Source organism: Sapajus apella, unplaced genomic scaffold (genome assembly GCF_009761245.1).
Source record: "Sapajus apella isolate SASKATOON/1434 unplaced genomic scaffold, GSC_monkey_1.0 scaffold2, whole genome shotgun sequence".
Lineage (NCBI taxonomy): Eukaryota > Metazoa > Chordata > Mammalia > Primates > Cebidae > Sapajus > Sapajus apella.
Genome location: NW_022436942.1, coordinates 24,304,560 through 24,330,022, shown reverse-complemented (window position 1 = coordinate 24,330,022; position 25,463 = coordinate 24,304,560). Strand labels below are relative to the sequence as shown.

The window sequence follows — 25,463 nt, the reverse complement described above, 5'->3', positions numbered from 1 at the left end:
CGGGTCCTGGTTCAAGCAATTCTCCTACCTCAGCTTCCCAAGTAGCTGGGATTACAGGCATGAGCCACCATGTCCAGCTAATTTTTGTATTTTTCAGTAGAGATGGGGTTTCACCATGTTGGCCAGTCTGGTCTTGAACTCCTGACCTCGTGATCCTCCTGCCTCGGCCTCTCAAAGTGCTGGAGTGCTGGGATTACAGGTGTGACCCACCGCGCCTGGCTTTTTTTTTTTTTTTTTTTTGGAGAGAGGATCTTGCTCTGTCATCCAGCCTGGAGTGCAGTGGTGTGATTATGGCTCACTGCAGCCCCAACCTCCTGGGCTCAAATGATCCTCCACCTCAGCCTCTGAAGTAGCTGGGACTACAAGGGTACACCAACACGTCCAGCTAATTTTTAAATTTTTATTTCAAAGATGGGAGAGTCTCACTATGATAATCAGGCTGGTCTTGAACTCCTGGCCTCAGGTGATCCTCCATCCTCAGCTTCCCGAAGGGTTGGGATCACAGGCGTGAGGTACCCCAGTGGCCAGAAAACAGCATCCTAATCCCTAAGTAACATCTTAAGAGTGCCTCCTGTTGGAGGTGCGTGCATTAACAGAGCTCTCTAACCCCTGTCTGCTCCTGGCTTACAACCTACATGGAGAACCAGACACGCTCCAGGAAGTTACACAACACTAAAAGTACACTTGTATTGATATTACACTTTACAGGTCACAAAAATCTTTCATATGAGTTATCTCCTGTGATCCTCACAACAGCCCCCTGTTTATAGAGAGCATCAGAAAGGATGAGTGATGTCAAGGGTCACGCAGAGAAGCAATGGCCGAATTACAAGTCTCCAAAGGACTGTCACCAGATTGGTCACTGTGGAGTACCAAGTAGTGCTGCTGTATAAAGGCAACACTTCGAGATGAACCTTTCTCCAGCATCTATGTGGGTGGGAGGCCGGGGATCCAGTCTGTTATGCACATTGAACAAGCTCAAGTTTTGCCATCCACTTGACGCCCTACAGCACAGCGGTGTGGGCTCATCTCTAGGACCTCTCTCTAAGGGGTACGTCCCTCATCTTGTGGAGATCGGTGCCCCTTCCAGGCCTCTCAGTCTGGACTGAGTTGGGCAAGCGGCTGCGTTCACGGACCGGGCTCGCCGCCGATGACTCCGCTCGGCCTAGGGAGGCGGCCGAGAGCCCATCGGGCTCCTTCCTTCCCTCCCGTCTCTATGGCGGAAGTGAGTTGTCTCGGCTGAAACACCACAGCGTTCTCAGTGGTGGGCTGAATGGACTCGTCCATATTAGGGGGATCTTCCTCACCATCAAATCTTAGAATCAGAGAAAGAACCACGAAAAAGTAGTCCCCAGATCAGAGAAAAACGCATGACTATCTGTATATGCTCCTGTGACTATGCGGACAATGCGGCCGACTGCATGCGTGCGGAGGCCCGGCCAGCTGGGCACGTGCCCTCTCCGGGGCCGCGGGATCAAGTGAGCCTCCCGGCGCGCTGGGAGCGGTGCGGCTTCCGGTCCCGGCTCAGCCTCCGACCCGGGTAGTCCGGAGCCTGCTGGGAGAGCGGTGGCCTCTGAGAGGTGGGTCGTGGACGGGATTAGGGGAGGTGGGAGCTATTTTAACTGTCTGGCCCCTCTCCTGTGCAGGCGTGGGCATCCCCCGGGGTGGCGGAACGAGGGCGCTCCTTCCAGCTTCCGAGTCTGGCCAGCCTGGGCGCGGGGCGCCGCCCCCGAGACACCCGAGGGATTCAGTACTCCCTGGTTCCCTGGACCGTGGAGGTTCGCGCGTAGTGGCGGCGAGAGGTACGGGACCCGGGCGGGCATTCCTTCCTGCGTCCCTCCCGAGTCTCTTGATACGAAGCCAAATAGCTTTCTGTTTTTTTGCTTTCAGCCTGTCTCTTGTGGCTCAGCGCCGTGGGGAGGTTGACGCATACTTGCGGAGGTCGCACCTGGGCGTGAGGAGGAGGAGGAGGAGGAGGAAGGGCATGAGCCGAGCCTGAGGAATCCGTGGTCCCGACTCTACACTCCAGGTGGGAATGGACGTACCCTGCCCTCCAGCCAGGCTTGAGAAGGCAGCTGTTAGTTTCTGCTCCTCGGGGGACCAGAGGGATGAGACTTTTCAGACCCTAATCTGGTGGGCCCTGCTGCTTACAGCTCACTGTGGGGCAGGGGACAAGGTTTTCCCAGACCAAATGTGGCTGCTGTGGGAAGGAGAATGGGGTTGGTTAGGACAGACTTCTTGGAGGAGTGGATCCTAAAATAGCACATAGAATGAGGGAGGAGCCCGGGCTTAGGGCAAAAGTGAGCTGTATGGGTTGTATGAATGATTGCGGGGGACACAAGAGGGAGAAGTCGTGGAAGAAAGGGAGCCAGACCAGAGCCAGGAGTCTCTAGAAGGGAAGAAACTGCTGGATGGAGTTAAAATAGAGGGCGAAAGGAGCACGAGAGCCTTTCTCTCTCCCTCTCTCTCTCTCTCTTTTTTTTTTTGGAGACAGATTCTTGCTCTGTTGTCCAGGCTGGAGTGCAGTAGTGCAGTCTAGGCTCACTGCAACCTCTGCCTCTCAGGTTCAAATTCTTCTGCTTCAGCCTCCCGAGTAGCTGGGACTACAGGCGCCACCACCGTGCCTGGCTAATTTTTGTATTTTTAGTAAAGACGGGGTTTCACCATATTGGCTAGGCTGGTCTCGAACTCCTGACCTTGTGATCTGCCTGCCTTGGCCTCCGAAAGTGTTGGGATTACAGGCATAAGGCACCATGCCCAGCTGCCCTTCTCATTCTTGTTGCAAGCGTAATCCGGCAACCCCTGAAAGAACCTGGAATTCCTGGGTTGGGATGAATTGAGCAGTAGTTTTGTACTAGGTACTAGGAATTACCATTATAGTGATGAATATAGTCTCTGCGCTATAAACACAATATAGGAATTGTCTGCCTAGTGGTAGAGACAAAAACAAAACATGATGGTGCTTGATACCTGATCGCCAGGTGAGAGGCAGAGCTGGCCTGATCTCTGGGCAGTCCGAAGACTGTTGTCCTGTATCCTGTGCTGAGCACCAGTTTAAAAGGAGCAGAGATGGCCGGGCACGGTGGCTCATGCCTGTAATCCAAGCACTTTAGGAGGCCGAGGCAGGCAGATCACCTGAGGTCAGGAGTTCGAGACCAGCCTTGCCAACATGGGGAAGCCCCATCTCTACTAAAAATACAAAAATAAGTCAGGGATAGTGATGCGCGTCTGTAATCCCAGCTACTTGGGAGGCTGAGGCAGGAGAATCACTCGAACCTGGGAGGTGGAGGTTGTAGTGAGCTGTGATCGTGTCATTGCACTCCAGCCTGGGTGACAGTGAGACTCCATCTCAGAAAAAAAAAAGGTTTTAAAAGGGACAGAGACACACTGAAATATACTTCTTATTTTCACCATCTGTCAACCAGATGAATGAAATATACTTAAAGGAGAGATGCCAGGATTCCATGCAGATAAGAAATGACGTGGAACAGGCATGTTTTTGAGGACTGGGGACCTTCAGCCTGTAGAAAGGGTGAGGAGGTGGTGGAAGAGCTGCCTCTAAATAAAAGCTCACTTGTGGAAAAGAGGTGAGACTTATTTTGTGTGACTTTGGGTACCAAAACTAAAACCAGTGGTTTAAAGCGCTAAGAGACAGATTCCTTCAGCAGAAAGAATAACTGGACTGGGTGAGGTAATCCCAGCACTTTGGGAGCCCAAGCAGGTGGATCTCGAGCTCAGGAGTTTGAGACTAGCTTGGGCAACATGGCGAAACCCTGTCTCTACTAAAAATACAAAAAATTAGCCAGGTGTGGTGGTGTGCGCCTGTGGTCCCAGCTGCTCGGAGGCTGGGATAGGAACCTGGGAGGCAGAAGTTGCAGTGAGCAGAGATCATGCCACTGTACTCCAGTCTGGCTGATGGAGTGAAACCCCGTCTCAAAAAAAAAAAAAAAAAATTTTTTTTGAATAGAACTTCAACTGATTGTTGTGAGAGGTGGTGAATTCTCTGTCAGGGAGGTTTGCAAGCTGAACACTCTCAGCTAAGGAACTTGAAGTTCCCTCTCCCTCTGGGCGTGGATTTAGTTAGTTTCTACATTCTGGTTCTCAAGTCTGTTCTCTCCTTCCCACTGCCTCCACTACTGCGGTATAGCCTTGCATCATCTCTTGGCAATAACAATATAATAATGAATTATAGCAGCTAATACTTAGTGGATGTTTACTGCTTGTCAGGTACTGCTTTAAGTGTTTTACAAATGCTAACTCATTCAGCCCTCAAGATAACTCTTTCAAGGTAGCCATTATTATCTCCTTTGCATATATGGCACGTAGCTGTTAAGCAGCTTGCCCAGGTCACGAGCATGGAGCAAGCGGCAGAGTGGAGTTCCGGTCCAGGTTGTCTGGCTTTCAAGTCATGGTTTTTCACTACTGTTCTACTGTATTTTACATTGTTACTGTAACTCTCACTACTATCCCAGTTTACAAATAAGAAGTTCAGAGAGGTTGAGGGATTTCCTTAAGGTCACAGAGCAAGATGTGGCTGAGGTGGGATTTAGAGCCAGGGCTGTTGGGTATGAAACCCCCACACCTGATTATGCTGCTTCTGTAACTACGTCCACTGTAGTGGCCTCTAACTGACTTCCTGCCCAGCCTTTGTGCCTTAAATCCACAAGTTTTTACCCTGGAATCTGTGGATGTGGCTGTCCCAGGTGAGATTTGGTATGTGTGTGTCAGTCATGGTTTTAAAGCCCAGACTTCATGCCTTCATTGACTTCTCAGAGCAGTTTGTGATCTCAACACAGTAGAGATCACAAACCTTTGCCGTTTAGCCAGAGGTACTTTTCATTTTTTAAAATTTATTGTATTACTTTTTTTTTTTTTTTTTTTTTTTTTTTTGAGACAGGGTCTCACTTTGTCACCCAGGCTGGAGCACAGTGGCATGATCTCAGCTCACTACAGCCTCAACCTCCCAGGTTCAAGTGATTCTCTTGCCTCAGCCCCTCAAGTAGGTGGGACTCCAGGCGCTTGCCACCAGGCCTGGCTAATTTTTTGCACTTTTGGTGGAGATGGGGAGTCATCACGTTGCCCAGTCTGGTCTTGAACTTTTGAGCTCAAGTGATTTGCCTTGTCCTCCCAAATTGCTGGGATGACAGGTGTGAGCCACTGCACCCGGCCCCGAGGTACCTATCTAATGCACAGATTTGATCTGGGCCCAGTGATGCATTGACTCTTCACTGCTCTTAAGACAGAGTGCAGATGCCTTAACCTGGTCATTCAAGGTCCCAGGAAATCAGACTCCAGTCTTCCTGTGCTTCTTACTCCCACCTCGGACTCTCTCCATGGTGATAATGTTTACTTGCCTGCTTTTCCTTCATCCTGCCAGCCTGAGGGCAGGGGCCATGCTTGCCTTTGAATGGCTAGTGCCTGACAGATGTTGCACAGTGAGCATCTGCTGTAAACTACATTGAAGGCTGTAAAATGGAATCCAGGCCTGTCCTTTAGACGATAACTTTGAAGCTCTTGCCCTTTCTGATCCCGAGAGTTGATGATTCTCTGGTAGTCTGTGCTGCCAAAATGCAGAGAAGGGCCAGTGGAGGCAGAAGCCGGGCTGAGCCTAGAAGGAAGTGAACAGATAAGCTGCGGACTGTTGAAGATGTCAGCATTCTGACCTGCACTTCTCTTGCAGGGTGGCCCTTGGGTAGGGTGAAATCCCTGTCTTTGTCCTCGTTCCCCACCTTGGTGTGGGTCACTGGCTGCAGGATGAACTGTCGCTCGGAGGTGCTGGAGGTGTCAGTGGAGGGTCGGCAGGTGGAGGAGGCCTTGCTGGCTGTGTTGCACACGGTGCTCCTGCACCGCAGCACTGGCAAGTTCCACTACAAGAAGGAGGGCACCTACTCCATTGGCACCGTGGGCACCCAGGATGTCGACTGTGACTTCATCGACTTCACCTACGTTCGTGTCTCTTCTGAGGAACTGGACCGCGCCCTGCGCAAGGTTGTTGGGGAGTTCAAGGTAAAGGTGTGGCGCAGCGGGTGGCAGGGGGACCTTGAGTGCCCCTCCATCCCAGCTTGCTCTGGAACCAGCCTCCCGAGTGTGTGTATTGGGTTCTTTCAGGTTCTGAGGAACAGGTGTGTTGAGTGCTCCTCTTCACGGGAGGGCGTGTGTCTGTGTGTGTGTTGCGGGGGCGGGGTGGAGGAGGGAGACACATAAATGTGCCTAGGGGTAAAAGGGAGAGCAGGAAGCCCTAACAGCATTGGCGGCCAGGCCCCTCGGGCCATCCTTGCTTCTGTGGCCTTGACCTTCTCTCTGGTACAGCTCTCTCTACTTCTGTTTCCACTTTTCCTTTCCCACATGAGACTCGCGCAGAGGGCGGCTTGCTTGGCTCAGGTGGCTGCCATCCAAGATGGAGTGTCCCTTTTGGCAGTGTGGCATGTGTTTGTGAGTGCCTGGGTAGGAAAAAGATATGGAAGGGACACCGCAGGCTGCTGATGTTGGTCACCTCAGGAGGTGGGAGTGGTAGTGTGGTTTTCCTGTGGTCGGAGTCAGTGTTTCACCATTTTATTGAGTGGGTACTTTAAAGTTTTAAAGTAGCAAAGATAATTTTTCTTTCTCTTTTATTTTTTTAAATTTCTTTTTTTTATCGCATTTTAGGTTTTGGGATAATTTTTCTTTCTTCCTTTTTTTTTTTTTTTTTTGAGACAGAATCTCACTATGTCACCCCAGTCGTGAACTCCTGGGCCTTGAGCGGTCCTTCCACGTCAGCTTTCCAAGCAGCCGGGACCACAGGTGTACACCACCACCACCATCCCCAGCTAATATTTGAGGAATTTTTTTGTCAGGCCTGGTGGCTGACAACCAGTGGTCTCAGCACTTTGGGAGGCTGAGGTGGTCAGATTGCTTGAGCCCAGGAGTTGAAGACCAGCCCTGGAAACATGGCAAAACTCTGTCTCTACAAACAATAAGTTAGTGGGACATGGTAGCACATGCCCGTAGTCCCAGACACTTGAGCAGCTGAGGTGGGAGAATTGCTTGAGCCTAGGAGTTCAAGGCTGTAGTGAGCCATGATCATGCCACTGTACTCCAGCATGGGCGACAGAGCAAGACCCTGTCAAAAAGAAAAAAAGAATTTTTTTTTTTTTTTTTTTTTTTTTTTTTTTTGAGACGGAGTTTCACTCTTGTTACCCAGGCTGGAGTGCAATGGCGCGATCTCGGCTCACCGCAACCTCCGCCTCCTGGGTTCAGGCAATTCTCCTGCCTCAACCTCCTCAGTAGCTGGGATTACAGGCATGCACCACCATGCCCAGCTAATGTTTTTGTATTTTTAGTAGAGACCGGGTTTCACCATGTTGACCAGGATGGTCTCGCTCTCTTGACCTCGTGATCCACCCGCCTCGGCCTCCCAAAGTGCTGGGATTACAGGCTTGAGCCACCGTGCCCAGCCTGAAAAAAAGAATTTTTTTGTAGAGAACAGGTGTTAATGTGTTGCCCAGACTGGTCTTGAACCAGGCTGGTCTTGAATTACTGGCATGAGCCAGTGTGCCCATGCCTGTAATTTTTCTTTTAAAGGCACCTGCTCTGTTAGAACACAGGGGAGCGGTGTGTCTGACATTCCATAAATGTTTGCAGAGCCCTCCACTGTGCTGGGCACTGTGTGCTCATTGCAGGGGGTTGCTCAGTGTCAGGTAAAAGCTATCCCCCATTGGCCCTCCAAACCCAGAAAGGGCAGGTCTGTAAGCGGTTTCCTAGTCACCCTCAAGAGAAGCAGTAGCATTCAGCCCTCTGTCCTCCAGGTGCCCGTGAGAGGAAGGTGGAGCAGAGGTTAAGAGCATGGGCTTTGGAGCCCGGCTCTACCACCCAGCAGGTGTGTGACCTTGGGCTAGTGGCTCCACTCAAAATTGGAATAATAATCCTATTGACCTCAAAGGGCGGGTGCACTGCAAGGACTAAATAAGTCAAATATGTCCAATGTTTGGAACAGAGCCTGTTACACAGTAAGCGTTACAGGTGTGTTAGCCATTCAAGGTTACATGACCTTGGTTTGTCAGTGAAGGAGAGCCTCTTCCCTGATAAGTGGTTCAGGATTTAAGGCATCCTTACCCTCTGGGTTGGCATTAACTCAGGTGAAAAGGAGCTTCTGGGTCATGGGTGCCCTCGGAAGAGGAGTATGGGGCTACCCACACCCATGGGGTGGCATGGGCAGAATCACTGGACTGGATGGTCATGTTTGCTTCTCAGGGGAGAGGAGGGAGAGGCGCTAGGTATGGTCTGTCTGGTACTTCCCTTCCCCATTGGTTTCCTTCTTTTTGAGCAAGGCTCCCTGGGCTCTACAGTTCCCTCTTCCTGCTTTCATAAAAGAGACTGTGGACTGGGTGCAGTGGCTTGCAATTGTAATCCCAGCACTTTGGGAAGCTGAAGCAGGAGGATTGCTTGAGGCCAGGAGTTCCAGAATAGTCTGGATAACATAACAATACCCTGACTCTAACAAAATAAAAAAAATTTAAAATTAAAAATTAGCCAAGTGTGCTTATAGTATCAGCTACTCAGGAGGCTGAGGTGGGAGCCCAGGAGTCCGAGGCTGCAGTGAGCCATGATTGCTCCACTGCACTCCAGCGTGGGTGGTAGAGTAAGGCCCAGTCTCTAAAAAAAATACCAAAAGGATTATGTTTAATTGGCAGTGCAGACAGATACAGGTTACAGCGAAGAGGAAGATGTTGACGAGGTGATTTGAGAGAACATTTTGAAGGATATGGGCTAAAGGGGTGGTGGTGTGGAAGGAGAACGCCTTTAATGTAAAGGTGAAAAGCAAGGATTTTGAAATGAGACAATCCAGATTCAAATCCCAGTCCAGCCATTCATAGGCAAGTTACCTTACTCCTCTAAGCCTCGTGGTGCCTGAGTGAGAGTTCACGGGGTTTGTGGAGAGGAGCCAGTGGGGTTGTGTGTGTAAAGTTCCTGGCTCAGAATACGTGCCGGCACACCAGTTATTCCTATAATAATCAGTTCTTCACCAGGCTGGAGGAGTTGAGTTTGGAGACAGATTATGTTGGTTTGCTTGCACTACACCATTTCAGGCTGGCAGCTTGCTGTGTCACTTCACCCAAATCCTTTACCCTCTCCCAGTCTTGTTTCCTTGCCATCCCTGCATGATTACTGTAGCTAAGAGAGGATAATTCCCTGGGGTGTGGGAAGCAGCCCTCACAGGCGGGAGCTCAGAGGCCTCAGCTCGCTCATTCATTCCCTTCTTCCCTAGGATGCGCTGCGCAACTCTGGTGGCGATGGGCTGGGGCAGATGTCCTTGGAGTTCTACCAGAAGAAGAAGTCTCGCTGGCCTTTCTCAGATGAGTGCATCCCATGGGAAGTGTGGACGGTCAAGGTGCACGTGGTAGCCCTGGCCACAGAGCAGGAGCGGCAGATCTGCCGGGAGAAGGTGGGCGAGAAACTCTGTGAGAAGGTCATCAACATTGTGGAGGTGATGAATCGGCATGAGTACCTGCCCAAGATGCCCACACAGTCGGAGGTGGATAACGTGTTTGACACAGGCTTGCGGGACGTGCAGCCCTACCTCTACAAGATCTCCTTCCAGATCACCGATGCCCTGGGCACGTCCGTCACCACCACCATGCGCAGGCTCATCAAAGACACCCTTGCCCTCTGAGCCCGCCCGGTCCCCGGGAGCTCCTCCATGGCTCCCAGACCTTGGCTTTGGGGGATTGTACTGTTAGGCCTGTGGGCCTTGGAACCTGCTCTGGGTCATGGGTGAGACTTGGAAGGGGCAGCCGCTGGTTTCGCTTTGTGGTTGCCAGCCTCTGGTCATCCTTTTCACCTTTGCAGATGGTTCAGTCCTGCCTGTACTGTCCATACCCTTGGTGGGGCCCCTTCCTTCTCTACTGTACAGAAGAGCTACCGCTAGGATGGGGAATAAAATTGAGAATGTGAGTTTGGGTGGAGCCATCTCTCCTTGGCTTGTGTCTGCCCCGACGTGTTAACACTTTCTGGCATTCCTGAGGACACAGGTGTGTGTTGGGAGCATTGTTCCAAGATGAAGTGGGTGGATGGGATTAAAGGTATATTAAAAACTGTCTGGGTATTCACGCAAAGCAGGTGTTACCCAGATGTGGCCGTAACCAATCCCATGAATGAAGGTACATTGGAGGGTGAGGGTCTGTTGCTTTTGGATGTGACTACGCTACTTCTCCTTCCTTTTTCTCCACCAGTCTACTCCCTAGTTCAACACTTCCAAACTCACTTTCCTTTTTTTTCTAAACTTTCATTTTGCAGATTATTTCATCACCCAGGTATTGAGCCTAGTACCCATTAGTTATTTTTGTGATCCTCTCCCTCTTCCCACCCTCCAAAAGGCCCCAGTGTGCATTGTTCCCCTCTGTGTGTCCATGTGTCTCACCATGTAGCTCCCACGTAGATGTGAGAACGTGGTATTTGGTTTTCTGTTCCCATGTTATCTCCTCCCTTTCTAGGGAAGCTGTGGCATCCGCGGCCTTTATGTTACCTGGTCTTGCTTCATCATGATCCCAGAGAATGCCTTCTCTGCCTTCACAGCGAACACAGATCCCCACGTGCACCAGAAAGGTCATTTGATGTGGGGGGTGTCTGGAGACAGATGGGCCAGCTTGAGACTATCTGGCATCTGGCGACACTCCTAGCTTGGACTGGGTCTTGCCATTGCCTCAGGAACTCACATTTATTTCCACACCCGCATACTCCAGCCCCCGTTGTATGCCGTGTGCTCATCGATACTGTCCATGTTTCACAATGCTTTTGGGCTGCTTCTGGGCCAGCTCTAACCAGACTGATTCTGTGTAGGGAGGGATGCTATGGGAGAAATGGGGTGGGAATGGGGGGTCTTGTCCATGGTCATGGAGCAGGGTAGGTAGCCAGGATGGCCAGGAAGTGTTTGCATTTGGAATGTGCTTTTCCCATTTCAAGTCACCCTTGGCCACGTGATGTTTCCTAACAAGTTTTGTGATGTTCTACTCGATCTCTGGGGCATCAGAGAGTTGATTCAGGAGGGGGGTTTATAGTTGGAGAAGGCCTATTTGTAGCAAGTTCTTGATAGCATGTGACCCCCACTTGGCATGGTGCAGTTTGGGGACTCTTCCTGTTTTCCTCCCAGCCAGCCATCAGCTAATCTAATCCCTTCTGAGGGGTTGACTAGTACAGGTGTTGGCTGGCAGTGACTTTATTTCTTAAAAGAGGACTCAAGGCTTGCTATGGAATTTTTTGGTAGACCTGGCAGGAGGGTCTTCCTTCCCTATCTGCTTTTCCAGTCTGTGCTTTTCTGCAGCTGGACTCTGCGCCACACTCCCCCACTGGCTTGGCCGTGGGGCACCTAGCTGCTAGTGGGCTGCCTGGTCCACAGCACAGCAACATTTCCATCCCTTCTGGCATTGTGATTTCCCTGCAGTGAGGGACTGATTTATCCAGGGTCAGGACTGGAGTCCTGGTGGCTCAAATCTGTGCTCTCCTGTTGGTCTGTAAATGTGGCTCTACCGGGCCTGTGGGGCCTGAGAAAATGTGTGGGGTGGACCTTGAAATCCCCATGCTCTGCTCTGCCTGAATGTCTCACTGCTGTGGAGTCTGCGGGAGGCACTGGCCTGCTTGTCCAGCCCCAGGAGGCTTCCAGAAGGGATGACGGACAAGGAAGGGTGGGAGTCACTTATCCTTAGGGCTGCCTGTGTGCCTCCTGGCTCAGCAGTCACCTGGGCCACCTGGCAGCATAGAACTTCGGTCTAGGGACAAAAAGCCCAAGAAAGGGGACAGTCACCTTTGCCTCCTTTGTCTTGTGTCCTGCTCAGAGGGGCAGCACCCCAGCCTGCACGTGGGATGGGGTCTGAGGATCTGCTCAGGGATCTGCCCAGGTGGACCTCTTGGCCCTCTTTGCGAAAGGGAAGGACTCTTGGGGACAGGGCTTCTGGTTTTGGCTGGCTGGACTCGCATGGGGGTGCCTATGGGCCTTGGGGATGAGGAGAAATAAGGCGGCCCCGCCCCGGAGTCAGGCCTGTGGAGAAGGGGCGGTAGCCCACGGCGGCTGGAGCTCTTTGTCTAGGAAGGGCACAAGCACTCTGCGCAGCCGGTGGGGGCGTAGGGCGCCTGGGGTCCGCCCCTTAGTTCCCTCCCTGACGCAGCCGTCTGCCGCCCGCCAGCCTGGGCTCCAGCACATCTGGCGATCCCACCACATCTGGGCAGCCGGCGCTGGAGCATGAACGGCTCTCAGGTGGGCACTGCGGCTGGGGCCGCCTGGCTGAGCTCCTGCTGCAACCAGTCGGGGTCGCCGCCGGAGCCCCCCGAGGGGCCGCGCGCGGTGCAGGCGGTGGTGCTGGGCGTGCTGTCCCTGCTGGTGCTCTGTGGGGTCCTGTTCCTGGGCGGCGGCCTCCTCCTCCGCGCCCAGGGCCTGACAGCACTGCTGGCCCGCGAGCAGCGTGCGTCCCGCGAGCCCGAGCCCGGCAGTGCCCGCGGAGAGGACAGCGATGACGATGACCACTCCTAGGCGCCTGGCTGCGCTCGGAGGTCTTCCGTCCCCATGCTGCCCCGGACTCTGTGCGGACGGCTGCTGCGGTTCCGACCCCTTTTCCGAAGCGGCGCCCCCCACGCAGGTGAGAGGGCAGGCTCAGGAGTACGGGCGCGGGGGGGCCCGGGGGGCTACAGTAGCTTCCTTACTGAGGGGCTTATCGGGGCGCAGCAAGGCACCTGCTATCAGCGACTCCGGTTCTCAGCTCCATAAGTCCACGGCGGGTGGGGCTGCAGCCACACAGGTGTGCGGGATCAGGAGATGGCTGCCCCGCCCCAGATGGTGTCTCCTGCAGTCCTGGCCCCCTCTTGCGGTCTTAAGTTTTCCCACCTTATGCCCTTTTTCTAGGAACAGAGGCTGCTGTGCCACTGTAGGGTGGTTGTGGAGGCAGGAGGATGACAGAGGAGGGAGTCCGGAGGCCGCAGTGTGCTTTGGGGGCTTCTTCCCTGGACCCTGCCCTCACCCCCACGGTCTGCAACTGCCCCAGCCCCTATAGGTCCAAGGCCCAATTCTGCACTCCATGGGGCTGAGGAGACAGGCAGACAGCTTCAGCCTTTGGCCTCAGCTTCCTGAAAAGCCTTTTCCCTGGAAGGGGGCTTGAGGGAGGTTCTTTGCCTGGACTTCCTCTTGTGACAGGGAGGAGAGTGTGGTCATGTTTGAGGGCAGAGCCAGGGGCCTGGGTGGCCCTGGGAATGGAGAGGTGTGTGGAAGGCTCTTCCCTGGCCCCTGCTCATGTCGTGGAGCAGTAGGGTGGGGGAGCAGATGTAGCCCAGAGCAAGGAGCTTTGTGCGGTGTTGGGGGGTGTGGATGGCAGGGTTCCCAGCAGCTGGGGGGCCTCAAAAGCACTGCTCCAGGAAGTGGGGCTGAGGACTCCCAGCTGTGCGGGCTCTCTCTGGGTGTCTCGCTCTGTCTCTCCAAGGGCAGGAGCCATCTGGAGGGAAGGGCCTAGATGACCCGAGGACAAGGTAACTACAGGCCAAGGCCACCTGGGAAGAGCCACAGAGGCTGGAGAGGCCTTCACTGTTCCTTCCCTCTGTTCAGCTTTGCATCTAGGAGCCCCTGGGGGTTTCTGTGGGTGGGAGTGTTTATCAGGGGTGACTTTGGCCTCTCTTGCCCCCTGATTCTGGAGCCCCTCCCCTGCTTGCCTGGGGTAGGGCAGGGTCCCGGTTTCCCTCCAAGAAAGGAGTCAGGCTGGGTGCCTGTGAGGGGCAGGGGGAGGATGCGGGCAGGTGCAGCTAAGCAGCTGCGAAGCTGCCGACGACGTGTGATCTCTGCCCAGCAGCCCAGGATTTGGCGTTAATCCTGGGCAGCGGTGCCACACTGGCCTTGCTGAGCCAGGGACTTCTCATCTCAGGGCCGCCACCCCTGCCCCCTAAGAAGGAGGGCTGTCCAGGGCCCTGAGGGGTGTGTGCCACGTGTGTGTTACTGCACCTGGCACAGGCAGGGGGCAGGGTCCGGGGGACATTCCTGCCTCCTTTCTCTGGAGGAGAGGATGGGAACTTCCTCTCTTGATTGTACCCAGTTTCTCCCAGATCACTGGGAACCCCTTTTACATACAGGGAAGCTCAGAGAACAGTAAGTGACATGCTCATGTGAATGACAGAGCTGGAAGCAGACTCTGGGTCCTGATTCCAAGTTCACGGCCCATTCTGGCACTTGGGGGCCCCTCTTGTTCTGTCCTCCCCTGCTTTCTTATCACTCTTTGAGATGCTGGTGCAAAATATGGCCTCTCTTCATACATTTGTGAATCGGGGTGGACCCCCAAACCTCTGTGTCACTGCCCCCTTCCTGTCCTTGCTTCCCCAGGGCCCTCCCTACCCTCTGTCTACAGGGAGCAGTCTTCCAGATGCCAGCAACAGCTTCCTAGCCAGCTGGGCTCAGCTTTCCTGGCCTGAGCCTGAGGGGGGATGGGCTCAGAGGGTCAGCTGGAATAAACATCCATGGAAAAAAATCCAAGCGGTCAGAGCTGGGGATCAGGGCTGAAGGCTGATGACCTTTGGTTTGGCCTTTGGGCTCAAGTTGCTGTGGTGTGAGGGCATAGAGCGATTTGGTGCTGGGAAGGGCTCTGCCCCCAGCATCTTCGTGTCTGCTCACACCCAGGACAGGGCCAGGGCGGGGGATAGAGGCAGGGGCAACGACTTTCTTCATCCAACTTCCTCCTGTTGCTGTTCCTGGGCCCAGTACTTGGAAAGGAGGGTGTGGGGTGTGCCAGAGACCTCAGTGTTCCTTCGGGAAGAGACTGAGATGTTTGTCATGGAACTCTGACCCCAGTCAAGGCTGTCAGGCTGAGTGGGCAGGAAAGAATGTGGAAAATTGGGAAGTGGGTGCTGCTGTCACCCCATGTCTCAGGCTCCAGCTGGTAGTGAGAGGTGGGAGATGGGTGCAGGCCTGAGTGCCAGGGAGAGAAGCCAGGTACTTGGAATCCCAGCCAGCTCCCTTAACCTGCACTGTCCATGGGGGAAGGGCTGGGGCGGCTGATGGGTTCAGATCTTGCCCTCACCTCCCTCCAGCCCCTGAGATTGTCCCTAAGCTGGGAAAGGCTGTGAGGGGTTTCTGCTGTCCCTTCCTCGCCATCCACATCGTGCAGCTCCCTCTCCAGCAAAGATGGGGGTGGCTCTCTCTACAGATTCCTGAGCCCTGCGTCATCTGCTGACCAGAGAGCCCACTCTCCTGCTGCCGCTCTGGGGAACCCATGCCACCCTCAGCCCATTCTTGGTGCAGATGACAGACTGGGAGATACCTGGCTCGTGGTGAGACCTCAACCTGGGATCCTTGCACCCAGCCGCTGCCTCTGAACTGCTCTGCTGGACCGCAGGAAGTCCTCGGTGTGGGCCTGCACACTCCCAGCCTGCTTGGGGCCTGCTGCATGTCCTGGGCACTGAAGTGGCCACACGTCCTGGATGCCTGGTGCAGCACGTGCTGGCTGTGCCCTCTGCCTTCTGGCCTCTGAGGACATGAATGCACACCTGTCCTGTCTGGTGTGAGGCAGCAGTGGTCTGACAGTGACCCGCTCCTGCTCCGAGTCAGTGCCTCCCATTTGCTGGCCTGCGGCACCCCCGCCATCCAGGAATGCTGCATCACTTTCTGTGGCCCCTTATTAAATATGCTGGTAATGCAAGTTTCTGGTCTACCGTCTATGTCTCCAGCCCTTGACTCTAGGAATTAGTGGTTTGTTCCCCGGCTCCCCTCCAGTTTGACCTGCTTCTAGCATGTATAGCAACCTCAGTCCCTGTCCCCTGGCCTCTCCTTAGTGGTGGCCTTTCCCCTTGCACCCTCAGATCCACATCTTCCAAGGGTGGGTGTGAGGTGGGGGCAGAAAGCCACTCTCTCGCCAGCACCCGGCTGCCCCCGTGTGGCCAGTGTGGGCAAGAGCACCACTTCATTCAACCACTCACTGTTGGGGTCTCATCAGAGTCCAGCCTGAGCCCTGGCTTTTGAGAGTGGATTTCGTGAACATGTGCATGGAATTCTAGATTACAAAACCTTCCTAAACCTCATTCTCTTTGTTTGTAAAATGGCGATGACAATATCACTGGTTTGTCATTGACCAAATAGGTAACATGCTTGTTCATTGAAAAAAGTCTTTCTGCACAGTAATCATCCTGTAGCATCGCTATTTTCCCTAAACCTGACCATCCCCAGAAGAGAGGAGAGGAGAGGAGAGGAGAGGAGAGGAGAGGAGAGGAGAGGAGAAGAGAAGAAGAGGAGGAGAGGAGGAGAAGAGGGAGAAGAAGAGAGGAGAGAAGTATAGAACTGACCAGAAGTATAGAACCAGGAGAGAGGCATAGAACCCGCCCTCTGTTCCTGGAAACACTTCATCATATTCTTTTTCATGAGTGTTTACTGAGTGATCGCTCTGTGCCAGGCATGCTCTGGGGCGTGGGGATGAGGAGATAAACGAGACAGAGCCCCTGCCCCTGCAGAGCTCACAGTTTAGTAAAGAGCGGGCTCACAAAACTGAAGTTAAAATAGACAATGAAAAGAGCCCAGAGCAAAAGAGCAGAGAGCAGAGAGTGAGAGCTCTGCTGGGGCTAGCAAAGCGCAACTCACAGAGGAGGTGGCATCACCACTGGGCATTCGCCTGGCAAGAAGGCGGCAAGAGCATTTCAGGCAGAGATTTGGAGGGGTGAAGCAGCGAGCTTCGGAAGCAGGTGGACTGGGGCAGGGCGGGCAAGGGAGGCGTGACCAGGGCGGCGGGTAGGGCAGCCTGGGCAGGAGTTGGAGCTTACCCCAGGAGCAGTGAGGTATCTGGACGGTTTCAAGCTGGAAGTGACATGGTAAGATCTGGATCTTAAAGAACTGGAGGGTAAGTTTATGGTGGGGGTAGCAGGCTGGAAGCAGAGAAGAGGCAAGGAGACTGTTGTCAAAACCCAGCAAAAATGATAGTTGCCTGGACTGGGGGTAAGAAGAGGGCCAGAGATGGGACACTGGCTTTGGTCACTGATCGGATGTGAGGGATGAGGGAGAGGGAGGAGGGGAGGATGATGCTCTGGTTTCCGGTCTGAATACTGCGTGTGCGGCGGTGCCACCCACTGAGAGGATGTGTTATCAGTTAGGACTTCTTTGGTCTGAATTTATAGAAAACCCAAACTATATTTGGCTCAGGCAGAAGGGAACGTATTGGCCCATGTAACTGAAAAGTCTAGGGGTGGCTCTGGCCGCAGGCCCAGCATGATTCAGGGCTCCATGGTGGGAGCAGGCCTCAGTTTCCCCGCTCCTGTAGATCTGCTTGCCTGCGCTGACTTCTGGCCATAGAGCCTGGTGGTCGAGAGCGAGGACTGGGGAATCACATGGCCTGGATTTGAATTCTGGTGCCGTAGTGATTAGCTGAGTGGCCTGACAAGGCCCTTAACCTCTCTGTGGCTCAATTCCCTCTTCTTTAGGGTTGGAAAAATAGGGCCTGGCTTGTGCCACATTTTGTTAGGACAAAGTGGGATCCACACATGTAGGGTGCTTGGCACACACCAGACGCCAAGAAAATGCATGTGAGTGTTGACGGTGTGCGTTCCTGGCCTCCATGTGAGGCAGACAATGGCTTTACGGCCTCTCAGGTTCAAACCTATCAGGAAAGAGGGAGGTCTTCTCCCACATCACTTGGACCAAAAACCTGGAGTTTGCTGCCATTGAGCCTGTTTGACTCTGTGCTAACCCTGAAACAGTCCTACACTGAGAATATGGAATGTTCTAGACTTTGGTCACATGCTGTACTTGGATTGGGGTAGAGGTGGAGGGAACACCACAGACCACAGTGTCCGAAGTAGGGAGCTGTCTGTTCACCAAAGCTGGGCCTGGTTAGTCCTGGGGTGAACAGATGCTGGGTGGCCACGAGCTAACCCACGTCTGTTGCTGATGGGGCGTGGGCAGAGGGGCAGCCAATGAGCTCAGCTGTGGCACCTTGAGTTGGAGGGGAGCTGTCAGATGGACAATGAGTGTATAGGACTGGGCTTCGGCAGAGAGAGTTCTGAGCCCTGATGCTGCTGGAGGTGGAAAGTGACGCTTCAGGGATGCATCAGAATGAGGCGAGGAGGCAGGAGACAGCGGCTGCAGCCCTGGTGGATGACTACTGAAAGGCAGGGGCAGGAGAGGAGCACTCAGGGAGGCGGGAGGGAGGCCGAGGAGTGGGCTCTCTTGGCAGCTGAGGAAGAGAGGATTTCGGAAACTGAGGGATTGGCCAGGGGCCTCCATGCCCCGAGCAGTTCTGGGGTGCTGGGAGGGGACCTCCAGCCTGGGGCCTTGGAGGAAAGAAGTGGGGAAGACTTCTGCTCAGCTGAACCGCTCCCATCCCTATGCCTCAGCCTCCAAACAAATCTCCATACAGAAGAAGATGGTGCCGCGGTTGCCTGCCAGTCCACTGCAAGGAGAGGCACAGACTTGCTAGGACACACTCCTTCATGCTGTGTGAATGCTTTCCCAGGCACCTGTCTCATATAGACAAAATCAGACAATACAAAACCAAACAAACGTGCAAAAAGGATCCTCATCCTGCTCCAGAGCTGCCAGGCTGCCCTTCCCAGTCTCATCTGACTTCCGCAAGGCTTCTGCGAGTCCTGCCAGGAGGCCAAGGCTGCAGCCACATGCCCACACCCACACCCACGCCCACGCCCACGACCATACCCACGGCTCCTCTGGGTGTCTACCTGCCCCACCTCAGGCCTGAGGCCCCTTGAGTTCCCTTCTTGACAGGCTGTGCTTTATGGCCATGCCTTCAACCCTTTCAACCTGCTCACTCTGACATTGTCACTCTGGTCCCTCGACCTCTTTTACCTCTGCTTCCTCCATTACCCTCAGCCCCTTCCTGCCCCGCTGCCCCACTTCCAGTGTAGATTGCATGGGCATTACATCAGTCACTGTCTTGCCATGTCCTAACCTCACTCCATCCACAGAACCATCCTGGTGAAACCTGAATCCTGGATGACTACAACTCTGTTCTTTGAACTTTTACCCAAGCTGCTGCTGCCCCCAAAGAACATCACACCCCTGAGCAGACTGATGGCATGAGAACGGTCATCGGGTCACACTGCCTGGCCTTCACCGTAGCTGGCTCTCTCTCATGGTGCATTGCTGCAAGCCTTCCCACTCTTTCAAACCTGACCTGCTGCCTCCCAACTTGGCTCAGGTGGCCTCTCCTCCTCCTACTTCCCACGGAAAAGAAGCGGGCAGAGGAGGGCCGGCCCGCGCCCCTGCAGCCCCTCCACCCCGCTGCTGAGCCAGCCCCCTGCCCCCGCTTCCTCCTTAACTTGATTCTTCAGTTGCTCCTCTGCTGGCTGTCGCGTCCAAGCACACTCCGGTTTCTGCTGCCTTAAAATAGCGCTCTTTTGCACCCACTGCCGCCTCCGGTTACTATCCTATATCTCACTTGTCTCTATAGCCAAACTTCTCCAAAGAGTTACCCACGCTTGCTGTCCCCACTTCCTGGCCTCCTGTTTATGTCTCCATCCTCTTCAGCCTGGCCTCCACCCCGCCTAAGTTGATGGCCAGGTCGTCAGATGCCCTGGGTGGTTGCTCCAGAAGCTGCTCTCCCGGCCACTTCTGCGGTGGCTGACCCCTTCTCACAGCTCTCCTCCTGCTCCTTGGCAGTTCCCACAGAAGCTCAGTGCCATCAACAGGAGAGGAGGAGACTGTGGCTCCAGAACACTGCTGGGGCTCCTGCCGGGTCTGCTGCTTACCGTGTGAGTGAAATCCTCTCCGTCCTTAGGAAAACGGGATCATGATCACACTCACCTGACGACACTCAAACGAGATGAAGTGCACCTCAGTGTCTAGGCACCTGGGCTCTGGAGTGCTGCCGGGTTGGATCCAGGCTCCCTCAGCTCCTAGGCCTGCCCTTGGGGCATCTCCCCTGTCTTGTACCAGGGTTTCCTCTTCTCCCAACACCAAGTTCCTCCGGGCTCTTTCCCAGGCCTTCCCCTGGGCTCCCTCCGCTTCCCCTGGATGGAAATCACCATGTCTCTGCCCATGCTCTGAAATCAGCAGCCTCAGCCTAACCGGTCCCCTGAATGCCACGTTAATCTGCCCACCCATTCTACAGAGGTTTATTGGGTGGCTGCTGTCCCAGGCACTAGAGAACATGTTGTATGTGGGACAGGGGGTCGCTGTCCCATGGAGCCTGCAGACTTGCTGGTGGGAAGGGCCCTTCGGTGCGCTTGTCAGCAAATGCATGAGGCACCTGCAGAGAGTGACTGTGCTGCAGGGAAAGGCGGCAGGGTGACAGGATGGAGACCTGTGGGTGACTTTGGTGAAGGTGGCCAGGGAAAGCTTCTCCAAGGAGATGACACTTGAGCTGAGACCTGACCTGCGAGGAGACTCCAGCCAGGGAAGATCTGGGGCACAGTGTTCCTGCCAGAGGGACAGGAAGCTCCTGGGGTGGGAGTGAGCCTGGTGTGTCTGAGGGGCAACCAAGAGGCTAGTGCGGGTGGGAAGGAATGTGGTCGGGGTGGAAGGTGCCAGAGCACGCCCACAGCCAGGTTCTTCTCTTGGGAGCCATCTCCCTGGCAGGTTCTGCAACTTAGAGGATGCTTTCTCCACCCCAGCAGCTGTCCCTGATTCCCCTCTGCAGCCAGCATGTCACCAAATATGGTCCTTTCTGCCTGATGGAAAACTTCATTCCACGTCCCCAGCCACCACCTCGCCTTGCACCTGGTCCCTGTGTCCTCTGGGGCTTCTCAGCCCACCCATCCTCCACACTGTCGTCAGAGTTGTCTTTAGAAGAGGAGCGTTCTGTCCAGCCATGCTGTCTGGTCCCTGTTTCACGCTCCCTCAGCGTGGCATCCACTGCTCTAAGGATGGCATCTTCCTGTGGCACCCAAACTGCTGCCCTTTTGGGTCCCTGCTCCTGCATCTCTTGCTACTGTCCCTCACCTGCTCCACCATCTCCAATCTTCTGGGCCTTTGAGGATGCTGTGCCCACCCCTCTGCCAGGCACCAAGGCTTCAGTGGCCATGGAGGAGTGCTAGGCTCCAACCCCATTCACCTGCTCACTCATCCGGCTACCACTGCTTGTAAAGCTGGGACCGCATGCCAGGCACTGCTCCAGGCACTGAAGGAACAAAACCGGTGGAATTCCCTGCCCCTGTGCTGCCTGCTTTCTTGTGAGATGAGACGGATGATAAACCACACAATTTAAGAAATAGAGCCTGTCAGATGGTATATTAGCTCCTGGGGCCGCCCTAACAAATACCACAAGCTGGGTGGCTTGAAACAGCAGAAATGTGTTCTCTGATCATTCTGGAGGCCAGAAGTAGGAAAGTTAGGTGCTGGCAGGGCCATGCTCCCTCTGAAACCTATAGGGGGGTCAGGCACAGTGGCTCACACCCCTAATTCCAGCACTTTGGGAAGTTGAGGTAGGAGGATGGCTTAAGTCCAGGAGTTCAAGGCAACATAGTAAGACCCCCTCCTCCATCTCTAGAAAAGCATTAAAAATTAGCAAGACATGGTGGTGGGTGCCAGCTACTCTGGAGGCTGAGGCAAGAGAATCACTTGAGCCTGGAAGGCTGAGGCTGCAGCGAGCCGTGATTGTGCCATGCACTCCAGCCTGGGCAACAGAGTGAGACTGCCCCCCATCTTCAAAAAAATAAAATGAGTCGGGTGCAGTGGCTCATGCCTGTAATCCCAGCACTTTGGGAGGCCGAGGCGGGTGGATCACCTGAGGTCAGGAGTTCGAGACCAGCCTCACCAACCTGGTGAAACCCCGTCTCCACTAAATACAAAAAATTAGCTGGGTGCGATGGCGCATGCCTGTAATCCTAGCTACTCAGGAGGCAGGAGAATCGCTTGAACCCGGGAGGCAGAGGTTGCAGTGAGCCAAGATTGGGCTGAGCCAAGATTGTGCCATTGTACTCCAGCCTGGGCAACAAGAGTGAAAACCTGCTCTAAATAAATAAATAATAAATAAATAAATAAAAAAAACTAAAATGAAAAATACCTGCAGGAGAATCCGTCCTTGCCTCCGCCTGGCTTCTGGTGGTGGCTAGCAAGTGTGGTGTGCTTCCCAGGTCTCCTTCTCCAAATTTCTTATAAAGACACCAGTTATTTTGGATTTGGGGGCCCGCTCCAGTCCAGTATGGCCTTGTCTTAATCTAACTAATGACACCTGCAATGATCCTACTTCCAAATCAGGTCACATTCTGAAGCTCTCAGGGTTAGAACTGTAGCACGTCTCTTTTTGGGGGGACACAGTTCAACCTATGGAGCAAAGCAAAGTAGGGAGGGCACGTGGAGAGAGCAGGGGAAAGGCTGGAATTGTAAATGGAATCATCAGGGAAGGTGTCACCAGGAAGGTGTTATTTATTTATCTATGTATTTATTTCTTGGCTCACTACAACCTCCATCTCAGCTCAGCCAACTCCCTCTTTTCTTGTTTTTATTTTTATTAGTATTTTTTCCTTATGAAAACAGGGTCTCATTCTGTTGCCAGGCGGGAGTGCAGTGGCGCAATACCAGGTTCAAGCGATTCTTCTGCCTCAGTCTCCTGAGTAGCTGGGATGATAGGTGTGCACCACCAACTTGGCTAATTTTTTTTTTTTTTTTTTTTTTTGAGATGCAGTCTCACTCTGTTGCCAGGCTGGAGTGCATTGGCTTGATCTTGGCTCACTGCAACCTCTGTCTCCTGGGTTCAAATGATTCGCCTGCCTCAGCTTCCCAAGTATCTCGGACTACAGGCACGTGCCACCATGCCTGGCTAATTTTTGTATTTTTAGTAGAGCCAGGGTTTCACCATATTGGCCAGGATGGTCTCGATCTCTTGACCTCGTGATTTGCCCGCCTTGGCCTCCCAAAGTGCTGGGATTACAGGTGTGAGCCACCATGCCTAGCCAACCTGGCTCATTTTTTATATTTTTGGTAGAGATGGAGTTTCACCATGTTGGTCAGGCTGGGTCAGGCTAGTCTCGAACTCCTGACCTCAAGTGACCCACTCGCCTCCGCCTCCTGCAGTGATGGGATTATAGGCGAGATTCACCATGCCTGGCCAAGAAGGAATTATCTGAGAGAAGACCTAAATGAGAGTGAGCAATAGAGTGGGGAGGGGGTGGGAGGAAGCACTTCAGGCCATGGAACAAGTGCTGAGACCCAGAGGAAGGAGCATGCCTGCTGTGGTCAGGGAACCTAGGGGAGGCCCAGGGCGCTGCAATGGGTGAGCAAGGGAGCACTGATGGGAACACAGAGAGGCTGCCCGTGAAGGGGCTCTGCCTTGGAGAGCCAGAAAATGGACTTGTCTTGCACATTTTTGTCAGGAAGACACTGAACAGTGTGCTCTACCCAAACCAGAGTGTCAACCGGGAATGATGGTGACCTCTTCATGCTCTAGGAGAGAGGAAAGACCAGACAGCCAGTCTCTAAGCTCTCGGGCCAGAGAGTGGGGCAGTCTTGCTGGCTGGAAATCCACAGATGGCCAGTGAGAGGGGCAGCTTCTTTGTCAATACAGTCCCCATGCTTGGCTGCCATCCTCACCATCCTCCCAATTCACACTGAAACTCACTGGATGCCCAAGATGTATTTTAGTGAAGGATCAAGTGAGGTTTCCAAACCCACAAAAGACATGGAGCTTAGTTAACTCTCTCCTTTCTTGTTTTTATTTGTGTTTTGTTTTTCTTATGAAAACAGGATCTCACTCTGTCACCAGGCTGGAGTGCAGTGGTGCAATCATGGCTCACTCTAGTCTCAGACTCCCAGGCTCAAGTGATCCTCCCATCTCAGCCTCCCCAGTGGCTGGGACTATCGGCGTGCACTCCCACATCTGGCTACCTCCTTTCCACCATGTATAGCTCTCTGACGTTTTTGCTGCATGGTCCCCTATTCATTCCCATCCGGGTTTCAGGTTTCTGGTGGCACTCAGGTAGCTGTCCTCAGCCAGAGCTTCTGCTCTTTCCACAGGAGGAGATCCTGGGGGCTTCAACTCCAGCTCCATTTTTCTCTGCTGGAATCTCTCTCTTCCTGAGCAACCCAAACCCCTTTATCCCTATGAGAGCTACTCTTTGTTGAAGTCCACAGTCTATGTGAACTCTCCTCTTTTTGTGACTTTGAACCCATTCCTTGCAAAACAGTCTGGCTCAAGGTGGATGTACCTCCTTCTTGGACTGGTTTGCGTGATAAGAGCCACTATATTAGCTGGGAACTTCCCTGCTGGAGTCATCTGCTTGAATGCCTGGTCCATTAGGATGGGATTTCTGCGGTTTTGCACTGAACATAGAAATATGTTATTGAACAAATGGCACTGCCCTTAAATTTCTCCATTGATCACAGAATGGGGGGGGACTGTAAACGTATCATAGCTCCTTAACTTTCTTAAGCAAAAATGGGTTAACTCCCAGAAGTGTCCTAGAATCTCACAGAGGCACATTGGAGTTGCTCATATGACATGCTGTGGGCATGAACAGAAGATTTAGAAAAGTGTTAACGGCAAAGTCTAAGGAGGACAGCTGGTAAACTTATTGTCATGCTCATCTTTTGGATTTAGCAATAATGAAGTTTGGTGAGGAAATCGAATAACCCCAAAATGTTTTCAAGGCTGTCAGTTCTTTAATTATCACTCTTCATGGATTTGCATTTTTCCCAGTGTGCAGGCGGGGTGGAGAGGGACATGGTCCGGGATTGATTGAAAATTTAAACAGCATGCTCTTGTATCCCAGAGGGCGTTCCAGAGGCTATGAAAACATGGGGGCCAGACTCAGCCACTTCAAACTCACAGGTGGCTGGTGAGTTTCGAATGTATCTTTTTGTTTCCAATGTCTTTGCCACAAACCAAATGTTACAAGAATTGCAGGGCCAACGAATTAAAAGTAGAAACAATATTTCATCGTTTGTCATTGGAGAGAAATCACGAATATTTCAAAACCATTTGTCAGAAAGCGGGGAGTTAAGTCCCAGCGTTTCTTTCAGTGGGTTCCAAGGTCCCCCAGCCCCAAGGGACTTTCATGGATGTTACTTGAAAAAAGCATGGTTAATAAACTTTGGGATTTTGTGTTAGGCAAAGATAAACAGGCTTCTTTACTGTATTGCAGTTCTTTAAAGAAGCATTACTATGCCAATATTATGATGAATCTAAAAGAGAGATAGAGGATTTCACAGCAGATTTGGCCAAATAATTCTTTTTCCTCCTTCTTTTTTTAAAGGAGCATCTCATGGGACCGCCATTCCAACAGACATACTTTGGGAAACATTCTAAAACCTTTCCTTTGGAAGAGTAGAAAAATTTTAGGAAAAAAAAAATAAAATCATGCCACTTCAGATGCATTTCCTTTGCTTTTTCAGGGCAACAGTATAAAATTAATTTTATGGCCAGGTACGGTGGCTCACACTTGTAATCCCAGCACTTTGGGAGGCTGAGGGAAGTGGATTGCCTGAGGTCAGGAGTTTGAGACCAGCCTGACCAACATGGTGAAACCCCGTCTCTATTAAAAACACAAAAACTAGCTGGGCATGGTGGCAAGTGCCTGTAATCCCAGCT

General features: G+C 53.1%; 2 protein-coding genes and 1 long non-coding RNA gene across 6 annotated transcripts; all 3 read left to right on the top strand.

Moving 5' to 3' along the window:
- Positions 1–1,515: 1,515 nt before the first annotated feature.
- On the top strand, positions 1,516–9,941 carry ATG101 (autophagy related 101). 4 transcript variants are annotated; one of them, XM_032293334.1, is made up of 5 exons: positions 1,669–1,802; positions 1,891–2,029; positions 3,426–3,587; positions 5,681–6,006; positions 9,245–9,941. In XM_032293334.1, the coding sequence occupies exons 4-5, from the start codon at positions 5,755–5,757 to the stop codon at positions 9,647–9,649; spliced, it is 657 nt and encodes a 218-aa protein (XP_032149225.1). In that variant the 5' UTR covers positions 1,669–1,802; positions 1,891–2,029; positions 3,426–3,587; positions 5,681–5,754; the 3' UTR covers positions 9,650–9,941. The 4 variants fall into 4 exon arrangements, with proteins under 4 accessions (XP_032149237.1, XP_032149225.1, XP_032149215.1 ...); XM_032293324.1 differs by lacking the exon at positions 3,426–3,587; XM_032293346.1 differs by lacking the exons at positions 1,891–2,029; positions 3,426–3,587 and having other exon boundaries at positions 1,516–1,802.
- A 223-nt stretch (positions 9,942–10,164) lies between these two features.
- Positions 10,165–15,638, top strand: SMIM41 (small integral membrane protein 41). Its single transcript, XM_032293357.1, has 2 exons — positions 10,165–12,605; positions 15,147–15,638. Exon 1 carries the CDS (start codon positions 12,212–12,214, stop codon positions 12,497–12,499), a length of 288 nt encoding a protein of 95 aa, XP_032149248.1. The 5' UTR covers positions 10,165–12,211; the 3' UTR covers positions 12,500–12,605; positions 15,147–15,638.
- Positions 15,639–16,737: 1,099 nt separating this feature from the next.
- On the top strand, positions 16,738–25,229 carry LOC116561506. Its single transcript, XR_004273456.1, has 3 exons — positions 16,738–16,921; positions 24,646–24,711; positions 25,129–25,229. It is a non-coding gene; the product is annotated as an uncharacterized LOC116561506 (long non-coding RNA).
- The last annotated feature ends 234 nt before the right edge of the window (positions 25,230–25,463 follow it).

Excerpts from the sequence above, each read along its gene's own strand:
- ATG101 (XM_032293346.1), top strand. The coding sequence starts at position 5,755 with ATGAACTGTCGCTCGGAGGTGCTGGAGGTGTCAGTGGAGGGTCGGCAG. Across the intron at positions 6,007-9,244 it reads AGGTTGTTGGGGAGTTCAAG|GATGCGCTGCGCAACTCTGG; the intron begins GTAAAGGTGTGG and ends CTTCTTCCCTAG.
- SMIM41 (XM_032293357.1), top strand. The coding sequence starts at position 12,212 with ATGAACGGCTCTCAGGTGGGCACTGCGGCTGGGGCCGCCTGGCTGAGC.